The sequence below is a fragment of the Cucurbita pepo genome, chromosome LG14, assembly GCF_002806865.2.
Source record: "Cucurbita pepo subsp. pepo cultivar mu-cu-16 chromosome LG14, ASM280686v2, whole genome shotgun sequence".
Lineage (NCBI taxonomy): Eukaryota > Viridiplantae > Streptophyta > Magnoliopsida > Cucurbitales > Cucurbitaceae > Cucurbita > Cucurbita pepo.
In genome coordinates this window covers 3,467,474-3,484,701 of record NC_036651.1, presented here as the reverse complement: position 1 = coordinate 3,484,701, position 17,228 = coordinate 3,467,474, and the positions used below count along the sequence as shown (strand labels likewise).

The following is a 17,228-nucleotide window of genomic DNA, read 5'->3' as shown; positions in this document are numbered from 1 at the left end:
TAATCTTCTTAATAATCTTACAATTATGATTGGGTTGGATACCCATGATTAATCTTCTTAATAATCTTACAATTATGATTGGGTTGGATTGTAACCGGATTGTAACCCTGTTTTTCGGTTCGTTAAGTTGACTTAAAAATGTCAACTTTTGAATCTAACCTAAATTTTGAAGTTTTCAAAAAAATTCAACTCAACTTTATTTTTAGGTGGGTCGAGTTGACCTAACAAACTGAAGTTGAAAAAAAAATTCAACTCAACTTTATTTTTAGGTGGGTCGAGTTGACCTAACAAACTGAAGTTGAAATTAGTCAAATTGTTTAGAATCGGGTTAAACACGTTGAACGCGTTCTAAAGTGGAGTCTATATTTGGAATATGACTCGAGAATTTAGACATTGAAACAAGTCACAAACCTTTTCATACGTCCATTTTGACTTTAAGAAGAAATCAATAAGGAATAGATTCAATATAATTTCTTAATCATAACTATATAAATATATAAAAAGTAATTTAGTATGCGATACAAGAACTATCAAAAATATATTACAAGAACTATCAAAAATATATTCTTACGTCAATTCAAAATGAGAACTATCATAAATATGTAAATAAGAACAATATTTCCATTAGATCGAAACATTTTTTAGTTCGGGCAGAACCAACGGCATAGATAGTCTTTATATAGAAAAGAGTATCTTCTCGAGAGTGATTTGTCATCTTATAAAGTTTCCTTTCTTACAATGATAATAAAAGGGGACCAAGCCTGGCTCCTAATGTAACCAATGGTTACATGACTCTTAAACAGTTTTCTTCATCACAAATCAATCAGCAACCTTCATTTTTTCCATTTGGTTTTCAGACATACAACATTAAGAATGCAGCTGCCTTTCCATCATCCCACGAAACTCGACACAGACCTCGGCAGTCGCGACTACGACCACCGGGAACACAGAGTAACACTCCTATAAAGCATCAAACGCAGAATAGAACATGCATATCACCTCCCCCTATTGCTTACCAGAACTACTAAAAACTGGATAATAGGTTTCCAGTTCAAGCTGCTCCAAGATTTGGCGAGTAGCCCATAGATAGGAGGAGTGACCTTCAATCACACCTGTCACATCAACCTGCAAATCCAGTGAATAACCATTACGGTCCCCTAACAGCAGTTTTATAAAAGAACTGGGAGTTTGGGTCCTGGAAATATAAAAGGACATGCAAAATTTCCCCTAGACAAAGAAGATCATTAATACATAGCTGAACTTTCAATCTGAACAATTATCTAACTTGGAAAATCATTGCATCTAAATCCTATCTTTGTAGCTCAATAGTTGAAGATCAAAAACGGCACCAATCGATGAGAATTACTTAAAACTGAAAGTAAGAAGACGCAATGTAACCATTTCTAATGTAAATTTTGCAATTTTACCAAATGTAAACATAAACTATAGATTCTATGATCATCAGAAAATTCTAAAGAACAGGTGAACAATGAGGAAACTAGAATAGATAGTTATATTACATTCTCAATGCCAGGGACGTCGATAGGTTGAATTCCAGCTAACCCTTGAGTAAGAAGACTGTAGAGGAAACAAAAGTGAGTTGGAATGCTTCGCAAATGCACAGGAGAGAAACTTGCATATCATATTTTCTTGAACATATAGAATCTGGTGAGTTGGGTTTCTCATCTTTTAAAGATGTCTAAAACAGAATTCACACTAAATTGATATTATTTTGAAACTCACTGCTTTTCCAGAATTTATTTCCCCCCAAAAAAACTACCTTACAATTGTATAAAACCCCATTGAGAAATGCTCCGATCTAATATATGATGATAGAAGCTGACTTGAATTCAAGTCAGCTTCAAATTCTCTATCAGTACCTGGCACGGAAGGCAATTCCAAGCATCCAATCATTTGTGGAGTATACGTTCACAAACCTTCCAGCTACCATCTGTGAAACAGTAGCAGTTAAAGGATATGAAATGTGTAGTTATTAGTAAAATACTTGCACATAGGAATAGAAAAAAACAAGTTGAGGAAAGTGCTTTGTAGTGTAGAACATATGGTCACCTTTCTAGCAGCTTCCCAGTTCTGATCTTTAATTGATATGGGTGCTCCAAGAAGAACCACTCTTTCCACAAGCTCGGCTGATTACATTTAAATATGGTAAAATAATTCATAAAAGAGAAGAATATTGGGAAATGATGATTACCGCTTTTTTCAGTCTCAGCCAAATATTGGAGACACTTGAATATTACACGTGCACCCAGTGAGTACCCAACAAGTGTCACAGGCCTAGAATTATCGTGGGAGAAGCTATCATCATTTTCTGAAAAATAGAACAAACTTCTAACTTTAAGGTAAGAGTGTTGCACCTGTTCCCTTGTAAACCTTTCAACAACACATCCGCCAGCATTCGACCAGCTTTGTCTGATCTATACAGAAAATCAAAGGCAAAAGATTTCTTTGAAAAATACAATTCAGAAATTGTCCGAGCATAATTTAGATATTAGAGTGAGAATAAAATGTCAGAACAGTGAGATCCGATGAGCTGATATCCTAGTAAGCTTCTCATATATATGTAGCAGATTCTAGATGAATATAAGAAAGGAAATACATACGTGTCTGACACAAAACCTGTTAATAAGCTAGGCCATAACACGAAGACAGAGCAGTTAATTGAAAGGAATGGGAGACTCTGGCATGCATGTAATCTCGATAAATAGCCTAGACTAAGAAATGAAGGGAATAAGACTAGTCTACTCTTTTATCACTTTCACCATCCTGGGCAGAGCTCATCTCCCATGACTGATACTCATGCTAGAGTTGCATGATCATGTAGGAGCAAGCTATACGGTTCTTTTTCTTTTCTTTATACTAGAATTTGATTAGATTGTTCTCAATCTTCTAATTATTGCAATGCTGCACTAAAACTCATGAAATAAGGCAATCTTATTGCTACAATTTTGTGATAGTCCCTGTAGTTACGAAAGGCAATGAAAGCAATCTGTTAGGCCCCATTGATTGCTCAATTTTTTTATGACATCTTGGTGTATAGCCCAGATTGGGAACTGCATAAAAGCATCTGCGTGTTGTGTTCAATACTCTCAAGGACAATAGTTTGTATGTGATTCAGAAGAAATACTACGTTTAACTTCGTTTTATTGCAGATTTTTCAAAAATTATGGATCAATGGCATCCCCTCTCANAAAAAAAAAAAAAAAAAAAAAAAAAAAAGGCTTTCAGTGGATGGATGAGGTTATCGCAACCTTCAAAAGACTTAATAGAGCTATGGTGACATCCCTATGTTAGCATCGTCGGACATCAAGTTGCCTTTTGTGATTAAGACTAATGATTCAGGCACGAGGTTAGGGATTGTGTTAATTGTAAGATGAGAGGCATGTTGCTTTCTCTAGCCATACATTGTTAGTGAGGGCCCAAACTAAATCCGTTTATGAATGAGAGTTGATGGCAACAGTGTTATCAAAGTAAAAATTGAGCAACAAGCATTACGGTCAGCTCAGCTAGAAAGAGATTCAGGCGTAATTCAAAAAGTGGGTTACGGAACACTTGGGTATGACTTTGGAATTGTGCATCGAACTGGACTCGAGAATTAGGTAGCTGATGCATTGTCCAGACATTCATAAATAGCTTAGCTAACAAACTTCTCTATTCTTTTCATCATTTATTTAGCCAAGGTACAGAAAGAGATCAAACATGTAAACTTTGAGTTTGCAAAGATTCTGAAAGAAATACGATAAACTTTGCAACAGGGAAACTTGCTCTACAAAGGATGGTTGGTGATATCTAAGACCTCAAGCCTCCTTCCCTCAATTCTTTATATGTTTCATGACTCAATCTTAGGGGAGCACTTTGGTTCTTTTGTACTTATAAACGCTTGACATGTGAAATATTAAGGTGAAGGATGAAGGCCAAAGTTAAATGATATGTGGAGGAAGTGTTGGATTTTCCAGAGGACTAAAATAGAGGTTGTGTTACCTAAGAGTCTACTTCAACAAGGGACCGTCGAAATCACAAGAATATGATGTGATTATGACGTGGTTGATTGATTACGTAAGTACGACCATTTAGGAACCCAACTGAGGAGGACAAATTTTCATCCCCAATCAGATGGGCAATCCGAGTTTGTAAACAGGTACCTCAAGATGTATTGTATCCATGGACAGAATGCTAGTATAACACGACATACCACAACTCCATTCATACAACCCCATTCCATATTGTTTATGATCGGCAGCCCCCCTATGGAGAACCACCAACAACTCTTTAGGGGTGCAGTTTGTTGAGAGAGATCAGACATTACAAGCCCTAAAGAACCATTTGAGCCAAACACAAGAACGGGCCAAGAAATTTGCTGATAAGCCATGGAGGGAGTTAGTTTTCCAAGTGGTGGGAGACTCGGTGAAGTGTTGGGATCGGTTGGCCTCCTAGTGCTACCCAAGAGGAGTGGCTTATCAAGTGGAAGGGGCACGCTGAAAAACAAGGTGCTAGAGTCCCCGAGGGCATTGTTAGGCCCCAACAGGTAAAAAAATAACTGCAGGAGGGGTAAAAAGGGAAAGGGAGAAGCTGACAGTTCGAAAGGTTGAGAAAGCAAGAGTACCGAAGTCAGAGAAAGTTGTTATAAGGTGAAGGGATTTGCGTAGTGATTTTTTGTACTAGAATTGGAGGAACCATCAGGATGAGGGAGAACCAGCAGCTCTCTCAAGGCATCTATGTGTTTTCTTCTTCTTTCTCTTTAACTCTTGGATTAAGCTAGCAATCAGATACCATATTGTTGCTCTGTTTATTGTGTTGGCTGGATTTTTTATTTGATTTATATTGCAGGTTATAGTTACGAAGAGGGGTTCCACTCATGAAATAACAGAAGACTTTCCTCATTTCCATCTTGCCGTCATTCCTTTATAAACTACTACCACCAACTAGTAACTAGCTCCATCACAAATGTTTCCAGTCCTAACTAGAAATTTCAGTATTGGCTAATAGCAACAAAGAATATGTACTTGAGCAAAAACTTGAAGCGTTAAATATTTCAGAAACCAGATTGATGAACAACTTGCACGCCTACTATATTTTCTAAAAACACCTGGCGCTCAAAACTTGTTTAGAACCTGAAGGTAGCTCCTTCAATCGAAGGAATCATAACCTGTCAACGGCAATTGTCCACTTGCTGTCTATGAAATCAGTAGCCGAAAGTAAGGTAGCTGGCCAAGCCAGTGCTACTAAAAGAGAGCTCAAAACAGTCATCATTGCACCACGCGTCATCAACTCCATTGCAAGTCCTATTATCAAGCAAAAGAAAATCATCATTTAGGCTAGGAAGAATTTTTTATTGACTAATAGTCACAACAGCATAGGAATTCAAAGATAAATTACTTGAAGTAAGCCAATCCTGAATTGCAGTGCTCACTGCAATTATATTTTTAGATTCCCACTGCAGTGCATACCTAAACATTAGCAAAGGAAAGAAAATAAGCTCGTTCATCCCAATAAAACAATATTAAAATATATAGTTTTTAAATTAAGTGCCACCGTAGGGTCAGGTTAAAGGGCAAGCAAGAAAAGATCTGAGTAAAAATCCAAAATATGCTTCAACTACATCCTCACACATTCGAGATAACCTAATTGAGTATGTTTAAGACCATGGTGTACCTTTCCAAGTTGTTATTTAGTCCTTCCCATGGCCTTATGAAATCTTTCTCATCGAAGGCAAAACCTGACACAGTTATCTCAACTGCCAATCTCTGAAATAAGTAGATGTTATCAATTTCCATGTCGGAAAACAAGTGATATGAATTTGTGAAAGAATTAAACAAATCGCACAGATGTGTCTAATATAGATCCGAAATGCACCAAGCAACAAGCAAGATACTCACGCCTTTGTTATGATTTTCTCCAATTGGTTTAAATTCAAACTCATCAATGCTCCCAATTCTCCTAGCCATTTTGGTTCCTGTAAGTCCTGCTCCAGCAGCTGAGTTGGAACAATATTTAGACAGAGGTATTAGCATAGTTCTCAATAGATTATTTTCAAAACATCAAGCTTGCCTAAAAATCCTTTAATTATTTTCAGTCTGATAAGGTTATGTGAATAATGAATTTAATTCCAGCATAGAACTAGCCAGAATAACAACAAGCAGGAGCCCTGGAATGATGTTTGGCATCGCTACCATGAATAGAAATTTGTTTAAGTAAATCTAAACTCCCACTTCCACTCTATATGATGTAATTACTTCCAACTTTTTATGTATTATCTTACCACCAAAGGATGCAGCAACAGCCACGGATCCAGCAACAGTCCCGGCAGCACTGGCAGCTGCAGCGAATCCGCTTGCACCAATGACGGGGATGATGGTACCCAATGTTGGAGCTAAGGCACCAAAACCTGCAGCAATTGCTGGTGCAGCTAATCCTGAAAACAAAAATAAAATCTCCTTACTAATAATAGAAAACATTAAACTAGAACATATTTTCCTAGAATCTTTGGGAGTTCTTATACATGATAGAATACTGAAATTCAGAGACCATGTACCTCCCGTAATTGCCATCAAGGTCCCTCCAGTTAATGCAGCTGCACCAATAATACCACCACGTTTCCACTTAGCCCAGTGACTCTCCTTTGTAGGGCTTTCATGACCCATCTCTGCCACGCTTTTAGCCATAGCCATAGCTGAGCAAGCAACCATTGTCTCAATTGCTTCCTGCAAAGCAGAAAATGTCACCCATAAGGAGGGGATGAATGAGAGAAGAGAAAACAAATCATCNTTAAAAAAAAAAAAAAAAAAAACTTTCAGTTTTTGGACCAGCTCTGTGAAAAAAAAATGTGGTCGAGGAAGAAGTCAATAAAGGTTCATAAAAAGATTTGAGGATGCAGATTTTGAAGAAAATATGTTGGGTGATTATGATGCTTCCTGTATTAGTTAGACTCATCGTGCTGTTTGTGAGTAAAAGGAGGAAACTGATGAATTAAAAAATGAACAAAGTAATGATAAGAAACATAATGTTGGGCTAGTTAAATTATTTGAAAAGGAAAAAACTTTTTAAATTTCTTATTTACAGAAAGATCAGTGGAAAATAAAGGAACAGAAAACGATTGTTTATGATGGAAGTTACAGAGGACCTTCACCAACAGTTCATGAAATAAATATTGCTATATGAAAGTTTGGTGAAGTACTTGACACAGGCAGGACTGCAACTAACACTCATAAAGAAAGGAAAAGATAGTAATCACAGGGGAGACGGAGTTATAAAAATCTGATTCCTACAATTAACTATAAGAAAGATGAATTGGAGAAGGATGCAATGAGAGCTGTGGTATCTTTATGAAAATTTGAAGCTGGAATACAAGGGAATTGGGAAAAATGGGTTTTGAGTAGTGTGGAAAGAAGTGTGATCTCTGTAATAATGACAAATAGATAACAAAAGTTGAGCGTGCAAACCAGTTTTATCCACTTGATATCGACCCAGGTTGATAGTAACCTCAAAGCCACACGATGCCGGGCATCATAACCTTTTCGTTTCCGGGATTTTTTCTTGTCGTCTACGCTTAAGTCAGCCAAACAAGCAGATAGAAGCTCATAGAGAACAACCACTTTTCTCCGGTAGCTAAGCATTTTTTCCTCTTCAATTGGTTGCTCAATAGTCTCAATCCATGCTCCACCATCTGGCCGTTTAACAACCACTGCATTATCATCAGTGCCTTCTGTTTGCTTGTCAAATTCATCAAAATTCAATTTTTCCTTGGAAGACAAGCACTTCTCTCGCCATTCATGTTCATATTCAAGACATTTTTCATTAGACTGAGAATTTATAAAATTCTTCTCCATGTTATCTGCTATACCATCAACAGATTTTGATAGAGCAAGTTCCCGTTCTATCATCTCAGAAGAATTTTCTTTGTCCTCTGATAGCAACCGCAAGAACTGAGACAGAAGTTATATAAAAATGTGTTACAGATCAAATTACACAACGGGGAATCACGTATAATATCTATAACGTATTTACACGCAGAGACATATGAAATAGATAAGTCTAATAAGCTATGCCACAGCAAAGGATTAAAAAAAAAAAGTGCAATGATGATTAATAGATTAATGGTATCATAATTTATGGGCAGCAGCTCAGAAAGAGAAATAAGATAACATACTGCTCCAATGTGATGCTTAGCTGTACCGGATCCTGAAGTTTCCTCAAGTCCAGGCCAAGCTGCAGAGTCGATCTCTAAAAACCTGATTGCGTGAAAATCAACATTGAGACATTGCTGGGAAGATCGACCAACAAATTCTTGCAAAATAAATAACTAGGAAAACATTGAAATAGAAAATCCCAAGTTCTTAAGCTTTGCTCTTCTGAAAATGAAACAATACTTATGGCTTCATTTCTTTTAAACATTCTACTTCTAGACATGTTATGGCTCCATTTCTTTTAAACATTCAACAATCTCGAGGGAAGTTAGTTTTTCCACCTAAAAAGAAAAATCGATAAATTTCATTGATGAAAAACCAATACCAAGGACTGTAATGGTCCAAGCCCACCGCTAGCAGATATTGTCTCTCTGGGCTTCCCCTCAGGGTTTCTAAGGTGCGTATGCTAAGGAGAGGTTTCCACACCCTTATAAGGTGTTTCGTTCTCCTCCCCAACCGATGTGGGATCTCACAATCCACCCCCCTTTGGGGCCCAGCGTTCTCGCTGGCACTCGTTCCTTTCTCCAATCAATGTTGGACCCCCACCAAATCCACCTCCCTTCGGGGCCAGCATCCTTGCTGGCACATGCTCATGTCCACCCCCCTTTGGGGTTCAGCCTCTTCACTGGCATATCGCCCGGTGTCTAGCTTTGATATCATTTGTGACGGCCCAAGCCCAACGCTAGTAGATATTGTCCTCTTTGGGCTTTCCCGCAAGGTTTTCCTTTTCCTCTTTTACTTGTTTCGACACAGTTCAAATCAAGGGTCACATCCAACAAGTACCATTCAAAAGAACTAGTTTCTGAATTTCACAAATTAAACAGTTGCGTTTCCAAACCCTGAATTTTCATCATGTTAAACCACCCGTGAATCTGAAAAATTGTTGAGTTAATTCATCTTCTTAATCTATTCAAATCAATCATATAACGAAAAAAATTTACCAGTAACAACATCCAGAATCAAATATGATCGATCAGGAAATAAACTGAAACAGCATGCCAGAAGCAAAATCAACCAAACGACGTGAAAGCCAATTGTAGAATGAACAACATAAGATAATTAGTAAATTTCACACGGAAATGAACAAGGTAGGAACGAACATGAATACAGGACGAAGTAGGCCCGATGACTCATGGACCCAAAGCTCGGGATCATCAGAGACCGAATCACTGCTACTGCCACTACAACTACTCGTTCGCTCCTCCACCAGAGGTTCATCGTCGGAGTGCCCTAAAGGGCGCGTCTGATGGATCTGGGCCTGATGAAGAGCAAGTGCAAACAATGCTCCGGAGGCATAGCGCTGAGTAGGTGCCAAGAAGGACGTCATCTGCATGGATCAAGAACTCGAAACGAGACGCTGAAGCATTCAGGCAAAGACGGCGAAATGGATTAATGGGCTCCCCAAGTTAATATCATCAGAAGATGGCGATTGATCGACGACAATGACCGAGTCGCCAAGAGCGATTGATATAATATGAATCAAATTCTGAAGCTCCCTGTCACAATCGCTCCGGTCCCGGAAGCGTCGTTTACCGTTGCTTCCTATTCCCTGTGATGGAAATCGCCTCTTCGTAGNTTTTTTTTTTTTTTTTTTTTTTTTTTTTTTTTTTTTTTTTTTTTTTTTTTTTTTTTTTAATCGGTTATCTTTGCAGTATTACCAATTTTATACTTTCATACGTATAGCTTCTTCATTGGTTCTAAATAAAGTATTAATTTTTTTTTTAACTCTTATATTTATTTTCCTATATTACTTTGCTTTAAGACTAAAATTTTAATAATCCAAGCCTATTGCTAACAGATACTGTCCGTTTTGCCCGTATCGTCGTCACGCTTTGGTCCGTTGCATATCGTTGTCAGCCTCATGATTTTAAAACGCGTCTACTAAGAAGAGGTTTCTATACCCTTGTATAACAAATGTTTCATTTCTCTCTCTAACTGATATGGGACCCACAATCCACCCCTTTGAGGCCTAGCATCCTCATTGGCACAAAACCGGGTGTCTGACTCTAATACCATTCGTAACATTCCTAGCCTACCACTAAAAGATATTATCTACTTTGGTTCGTTACATATCGCCATCAACCTCACGGTTTTAAAATGCGTCTACTAGGGAGAGGTTTCCATACCCTTATATAAGGAAGATTCGTTCCTCTCTCCAACCGATATAGGATCCACCCCACCTCCTTTGAGGTCTAGCGTCCTTGTTAGCATACCACCCGATGTTGGACTCTAATACCATTTGTGACATCCCAAACCCTCCGCTAAAAGATATTATCCGCTTTGGCCCGTTACATATTATCATAGCGTCCTTGTTAGCACAAGGAACGCTTCATTCCTCTCTCCAACGATATAGGATTCACCCCACTTCCTTTGAGGTCTAGCGTCCTTGTTAGCACACCGCCCGATGCTGACTCTAATACCATTTGTTACATCCCAAACCCTCCGCTAAAAGATATTATCTGCTTTGGCCCATTACATATCGTCATAGCGCCCTACTCTAATACCATTTGTAACATCTCAAGCCCACCACTATCCGCTTTGGCCCGTTATATATCGATTTTAAAACGCATCTACTAGAGAGAGATTGCCATACCCTTATAAAGAATGTTTCATTCTCTTCTCCAATCAACAATCGACGTGGGATCTCACTAAAACAATAAATTTAAGCCTGGGCTTGAATATAAGATTATCATACAAGTACAAGCAAATAAATGTTCCCAGAAAGCAAGAAGCCAAGAAGAAGAAGAAAAGGATGTAAATAAATACCCTGAGAATGTGAAAAAGTCTAAACAATCAGGTATTATTGATATTCATATTATTCCACAGGCCTTCTAAATGGTGCAGCTTTCATGTTGTAAAAGTTACAATAATGTTAAAAAGGATCGACTTTCCCGGACGAATAATGAATGTAAAAACCGAATGTGCAGTGTATAGCAATGGAACTATCAACTAGATATGCTTAAAAAAAATGCATGGAGCTCCTCCTCTCCTCTATTGCATAATTTTTTATCATTTCTCCTCCATAATAATTAATATTTACAGACTCCGCTGCCCTTTGGGTGGCGGCCTGAAACCTGAAACCTGAAAGAAGACCATCTATTCCGCCGCTGAATGGCGGCCGTCTGTTCCACAGGGAGATCTACAACTACACTGAATCTTCATTTCTCGAACTAGAACTACATAATGTGTTAAAACAATTGCTCATTTGGCCATATTTCAGGATCCGTTGCAGAGATGTCTGTCCAGCTTTTACGACCTGTAATCGTTGCCGATCTTATTCCCACAATATTCCTGCATAAGCCAGCCAAAGATCCGGGGAAATATTCCCGTACGTACATCTTGCTTGTTTGTCGGAGTTTCAGATTGGTTCGGTGATATGTTACAAAAAAGGATTTTCGTCCCTCGACTTGATTACCGGTTGAGAGTTTTCTGCAGTTCATGGTTGCTCATCTTTCACTCTGATGTGACCTGGAAACTGCAAATTGGCTGTGGAACTCAATGCGCCCACCTTCCCCATCTCAGCTGCTGGACTGAAACCGTCGACCGAAAAAAAACAATCATTTCTAGAATCCCGAGTTAGTCCCTCGCTACAATTCACCATCGATGCTGTGGAAGCCAAACCACTCAAGCATTCCATTGCTTCCACTTCTGCCAACAAATCTGAGACAGATTCATCAACCAAGGAATTGAAGTCATTGGGTTCATCAACAATTGCCTCCCAATTTATGGTCGCCGCAGTTGTTTCGTGATCGTCGATTATATCAGATGATTTCAGACCAGAGGCAGTTATGAAACTGGTGTTCAAGTCCCCAATAGGCCTACCTGGTGCAGCTGAATACCCACCCCACGCACCTGCTGCTAGTTGACTAGGAAGCTGTCGTCCACCCGCTAAACTCGAGGCGCTACTCCAGCTAGGGCCAGAATTCTGAACAAGAACGCTCGAAGATGCAGATTGCTTAATTTCAACATCTCCACTCATTGGTTTCAGGGTAGAATGAGGAATCTCTGATGGCTTGAATGAACCCATCAAAGATAGACCACTGCAATTAGAGTTCCATTCACGAGCGGAAGCATCTGCAGTCGGAGCGGTCCAGTTTTGTCCGGAAGATTGACTCGAACAGTCCTCACTATTAGACCGTTTCTTGCGACCAGGTTGGCAATGAATTCCTCCCAAAGTAATAGTCTGGGAATTCTGATCCTCGTTACTGGGGCTGTGGTTTTCCTTGGCCTGATGAACTTCAGCCGCCGGTGGTTGTAAAGATAACGTAGCGGATGAAAGTAAATTCATAAGGGATGGGTAGGACCACGAATTGTTGGTATTCAAGGACTCGTGTGCTACCTCAGGGTTCCCAGCCGGAGACTGATTCGAGTTGACAGTATCTGCAGGTGCACACAAATCTTTAGAAGGTGAACTTGAACCAGTGCTCATCATAGGCTCGTTTTCAGCGTCACAAGCTGCAACATGACCTTTCTGCTCAGAGTTGCTATTCCTGATAAAATCCATGCCAAACCGAACAGAATTTGTACCAGAATCCATACCTCCATTCCTTTGATCACTATGATGATTATCAGGACCATCCAAAGAAAGTCCATTTCCTCGCCCTAGACTCAGCAGATGACTGTTGTGGCATAAGGAAGATGCTTTGTTGTAACATCCATTTAATGCATTGGTTAACAGTATAGAGTCATTTTGTGATTCAGTTATCCTCCATACTCTAAGATCAGGAGTGAACTGTCCACTATTGTTCCAATTGCGTAACTGCGTCGTAGAAAATGGACCCTGAATTCTTCCAGTCGGATCCTGGTATTGCCATATCCTTTCCACTTCTGCATCATTAGAAAAAATTCCTAACCCAATAGAAAGTGGTGGAATTGAGGCTTCGGGTAGGACGACTTGATAATTCCCATCAGAGGACACAGGAATGGCAGTTTTAGCCTCACTTGGTACATTCCAATTATTTGGTACAAGACCTCGTTCGGCACACGATGTTTCACAGGTTCTGTCACTGGGCAAGCAGTCACCTTCTTTATTTACGCGAGCAAGTAAACTAATATTTCTACTTTGCTCTGAAGTACTAGTTGAATTTTGATGTACATCACTTCCACTACCATTTGAATTGGTTTCTTTTCGTGGTGAGTTAAGCTTCCCCTCTTGTTCATCAAAGTCACAATTTCTAGATCTCTTGAGACTTCCTGCAAATATACGGATAAATTTACAGAATGCTCCATCAAGGACAAACTTGGAAATAGTTCCATAATAACATAAGACAGTGAACAGACCTTGTCTTTTCTTGTTTGATTCATCCTTATCTTCTTCAGACTCGTAACTTGGATCCATAGTTGGATCTGAACGCACTTCAAGAATTTCGAGAAGCCTACGCTGGTATTCTTCAGGTGACTTCAGACGTTGCAACTTCTCCGCAAAATCTCTTAATGTATGGAATAGTCAAGGAATACCATAAAAGTTCAACTACTTTCAAAACCTAAACAGAAAAGAAACTAAAAATCTTCTATAGATACAATCATCCACAACAAAGTGACAGTTCAGGAAATCTTCTCTCAAGGATCTTGTAGCGCTTGAATATGGGTGTAGAACAAATTACATTATCAATGCACAGATGTGTAGTGTAGTAAACAAAGCCAGGAACCAAGATAACTTGTCATGCGGAAAGGCATTGCAAAATTTGAATTTAAAATAGAAGGCATAAAACTAAAATTAAAAAGAACCTCCAGCTTGCATCGCTAAATTCAAGGGTGAACTTTTTAGGGAAGAGACACTAATCAACTACTCAATATTCATGAAACAAAGAATTGCAAAGAACGGGATGAAATGAAAAGAAGATATCATGTTGGAAATAGAGGTGGTCCACAAATGTTATTCAGCGTTATCAATAAACATGATAGCATTAAAGCAACAGAAAGAGTGGGTTCAAATAATGTTTCATAAAAGGATATTCATCCATGTTGCCCTTCACACTTGCTTGATCGTGGAGGTGAGTGAGTCGAGAGATCTCCTTTTGAAGCAGCTGGACAGAAATATGACAAACATACAATAAAAAGTGAAACCAAGCGCATCAAAAAACAGCACAGTGCTGAAAGAAATCAATCACATGACCAAATATGAAAACAATCAAAGTTTTCTTAGATGTAACTAGCCATAAGACTGACCCACAGGCTCAAGAAAATCCCCCCCAAAACTAAAATAGAAGGCATAAAACTAAAATTAAAAAGAACCTCCAGCTTGCATCGCTAAATTCAAGGGTGAACTTTTTAGGGAAGAGACACTAATCAACTACTCAATATTCATGAAACAAAGAATTGCAAAGAACGGGATGAAATGAAAAGAAGATATCATGTTGGAAATAGAGGTGGTCCACAAATGTTATTCAGCGTTATCAATAAACATGATAGCATTAAAGCAACAGAAAGAGTGGGTTCAAATAATGTTTCATAAAAGGATATTCATCCATGTTGCCCTTCACACTTGCTTGATCGTGGAGGTGAGTGAGTCGAGAGATCTCCTTTTGAAGCAGCTGGACAGAAATATGACAAACATACAATAAAAAGTGAAACCAAGCGCATCAAAAAACAGCACAGTGCTGAAAGAAATCAATCACATGACCAAATATGAAAACAATCAAAGTTTTCTTAGATGTAACTAGCCATAAGACTGACCCACAGGCTCAAGAAAATCCCCCCCAAAACTAAAATAGAAGGCACAAAACTAAAATTAAAAAGAACCTCCAGCTTGCATCGCTAAATTCAAGGGTGAACTTTTTAGGGAAGAGACACTAATCAACTACTGAATATTCATGAAACAAAGAATTGCAATGAACGGGATGAAATGAAAAGAAGATATCATGTTGGAAGTAGAGGTGGTCCACAAATGTTATTCAGCATTATCAACAATTTTTATGACTTCAGAAGCCTGACCATGTTTCTGGCCTAGTAAAACCAAGAAAATAGACCAAGTCATCAACTGTTGAAGTACATGTCCCTTTTGAAAAGGAACTATAAATAAAACCTAAATCAATACATCAACCTGGGGCCCTATACGCACATTTTTTTTCCACCAATTTCCAGAATAAAATTGATACTATGCTACCTTCTCAACATCCTTGTTCTTCGAATAATTCTCATATTTCATCTTTCTATTATTGTTTCTGTTGGATTTCCTTTCGTAATATTGATGGTGTATTATGTACATATTTCTTATTTATGCTCGTAAAATTTCCTTCCTTATTGCTTGATGGTTTTTCTTCTACGGAAGAGGACCTTGTACTTGTTTTAGGTGTATAAGAAGAAATACAATAATATTATGTTTCTTCCCTAAATTCAAGTTGGTATTATAGCAACAATCCTGGGTGGTCTCACCCTAGTCACCAAATCGGAACCCTAGCCACCATTGGAAAAGGGCACCCTACCTCTGGCAGGCCTCTTCAATTGCAAGTGTGAGTGTGCAATCTCGTACTTGTTAGTGAACTTTGTACAGATTCTATTGTCATATCATTTCTTTGGATCTCATTGTATTTATCAGCATCGGGAAAAAAATATAGTTCGGATGTTTGATGGTCTCTATTACTTCGAAGAAGGTTTTTCTAGTAACAAAATAACTCAGGGTCTTAGTAGTATTAGTTCTCTTACTGTTCATGAAAAAATCATGCTTTGGCATCATAGGTTAGGACATCCTAATTTTTTTCTACCTTCAACGTTAGTTTCTAGATNAAAAAAAAAAAAAAAAAAAAAAAAAAAAAAAAAAAAAAAAAAAAAAAAACATTGATCCACATATCTACCAACACCTTACAAAGCGTCTGAGAGTCCCCTCCAAACATGCGATTTGATAAGCTTATCAACAAGCTGGCTATGGAAGTTATCTAGAAACCAACTTGAGGAGAAGTGTTGGATTTCCTTTTATATCTTTTGTAATGTTGATGATATATTATGTCTATATTCCTCTTGTCTCCTTATTGGTTGACGGTCTCTTCTCCATAAGAGGACCTTGTATTTGTTTTAGATGTGTAAGAAAAAAATACAATAATATTATGCTTCTCCCCTAAATTCAAATCTCTTCTACCACCTTCACTTAAACTATCTGTCACACTCTCTACCACCTGCACTTAAACAATCTGTCACAGTTTATAACATAATTCTATATGAAGATTATCCACTTTATTAATCTTTGCAACATTCTCGGCCAAGAATCAACCATTTAGTGATGTCAACTTCAAATTCATAGCTAACCCCACTCTAGAAGAAAGAGAAGGAAAGAAAAAGAAAAAAAAGGGACACGTTTTGGCAACATGAGAATTATTAAATAAAAAGAAGAGTTTATCAGCATATTAATTTCTTTACAGTATGTATATTTCAACTTACATCTATATGGTATAAGTTAAAGTGAAAATTAAAACACGAAGTCCATAAGAATCTTACCTATAATAGTAATCTATAACATATCATACGGTTTAGCCCTCTTTTAGAAATAGTTGGAAACGAAAAAATGCATACAACTAAGACTTAGTTCATTGTTTCACAAATAGTTGCCCATATTTTCAGTTAAGAAAAATAACATCTATGCTTCTATTTAAATAATATTCGCTTGCTATTTCAAGTAAAAACATCACGTATAAAAACTAATTAAACTAATTAAACCAATTTTCCATTTTAAATAGAATCAACCCACATATAATGGGAATTCATGTAAGTTTGTTTCATTAAAGATCTGTTTTCGGGCAGGGGGATTCTCTCTACCCCGGCTCTTAGGTTGTTCTGTTGTGGCATCAGGTAGGCTGTTCTTTTGTGGCATTGGTTCGGCCTTTCTAAAGTCTTAGCAAGTAAGATGTGTATCCTATCTAATGTCAAAAATAGATGTGATACACCAAAGATGTTTGGAATGGAGATGAGAGTAAAATTATCAAATATTATTGGTTTGAGGATAGTCTTTAGTCTGGTATGTGTTTTGTCTGATTGTTTCCTAAATGGGCAAACAGCAATGAGCAAGCTCTATCTCTACCACCCTCCCTCCCCCCC

General features: G+C 38.0%; 2 protein-coding genes across 3 annotated transcripts in view; both read right to left on the bottom strand.

Moving 5' to 3' along the window:
- Positions 1-618: 618 nt before the first annotated feature.
- LOC111810130 (transmembrane and coiled-coil domain-containing protein 4-like) lies at positions 619-9,785 on the bottom strand. Of its 2 annotated transcripts, none has more exons than XR_002817367.1 (15): positions 9,302-9,785; positions 8,165-8,246; positions 7,458-7,940; positions 6,551-6,719; positions 6,278-6,430; positions 5,895-5,992; positions 5,671-5,762; positions 5,395-5,465; positions 5,165-5,300; positions 2,376-2,430; positions 2,213-2,295; positions 2,071-2,147; positions 1,881-1,951; positions 1,521-1,578; positions 619-1,125 (listed from the first exon to the last, which is right to left on the bottom strand). XR_002817367.1 is itself a non-coding variant. In XM_023696711.1 (15 exons), exons 1-15 carry the CDS (start codon positions 9,532-9,534, stop codon positions 1,006-1,008), a joined length of 1,986 nt encoding a protein of 661 aa, XP_023552479.1. In that variant the 5' UTR covers positions 9,535-9,785; the 3' UTR covers positions 619-1,005. The 2 variants fall into 2 exon arrangements, 1 of the variants encoding a protein (XP_023552479.1); XM_023696711.1 differs by having other exon boundaries at positions 2,376-2,435.
- A 1,190-nt stretch (positions 9,786-10,975) lies between these two features.
- Positions 10,976-17,228, bottom strand: part of LOC111809898 (zinc finger CCCH domain-containing protein 44-like) — a 10,423-nt gene continuing 4,170 nt past the window's right edge. Inside the window, exons 8-10 of the mRNA XM_023696367.1 lie at positions 14,664-14,734; positions 13,482-13,636; positions 10,976-13,394 (exon numbers count right to left, since the gene is read on the bottom strand). Coding sequence (XP_023552135.1) covers positions 11,638-13,394; positions 13,482-13,636; positions 14,664-14,734 — 1,983 coding nt within the window. The 3' untranslated portion in view covers positions 10,976-11,637. The remainder of the gene's footprint in view (positions 13,395-13,481; positions 13,637-14,663; positions 14,735-17,228) is intronic.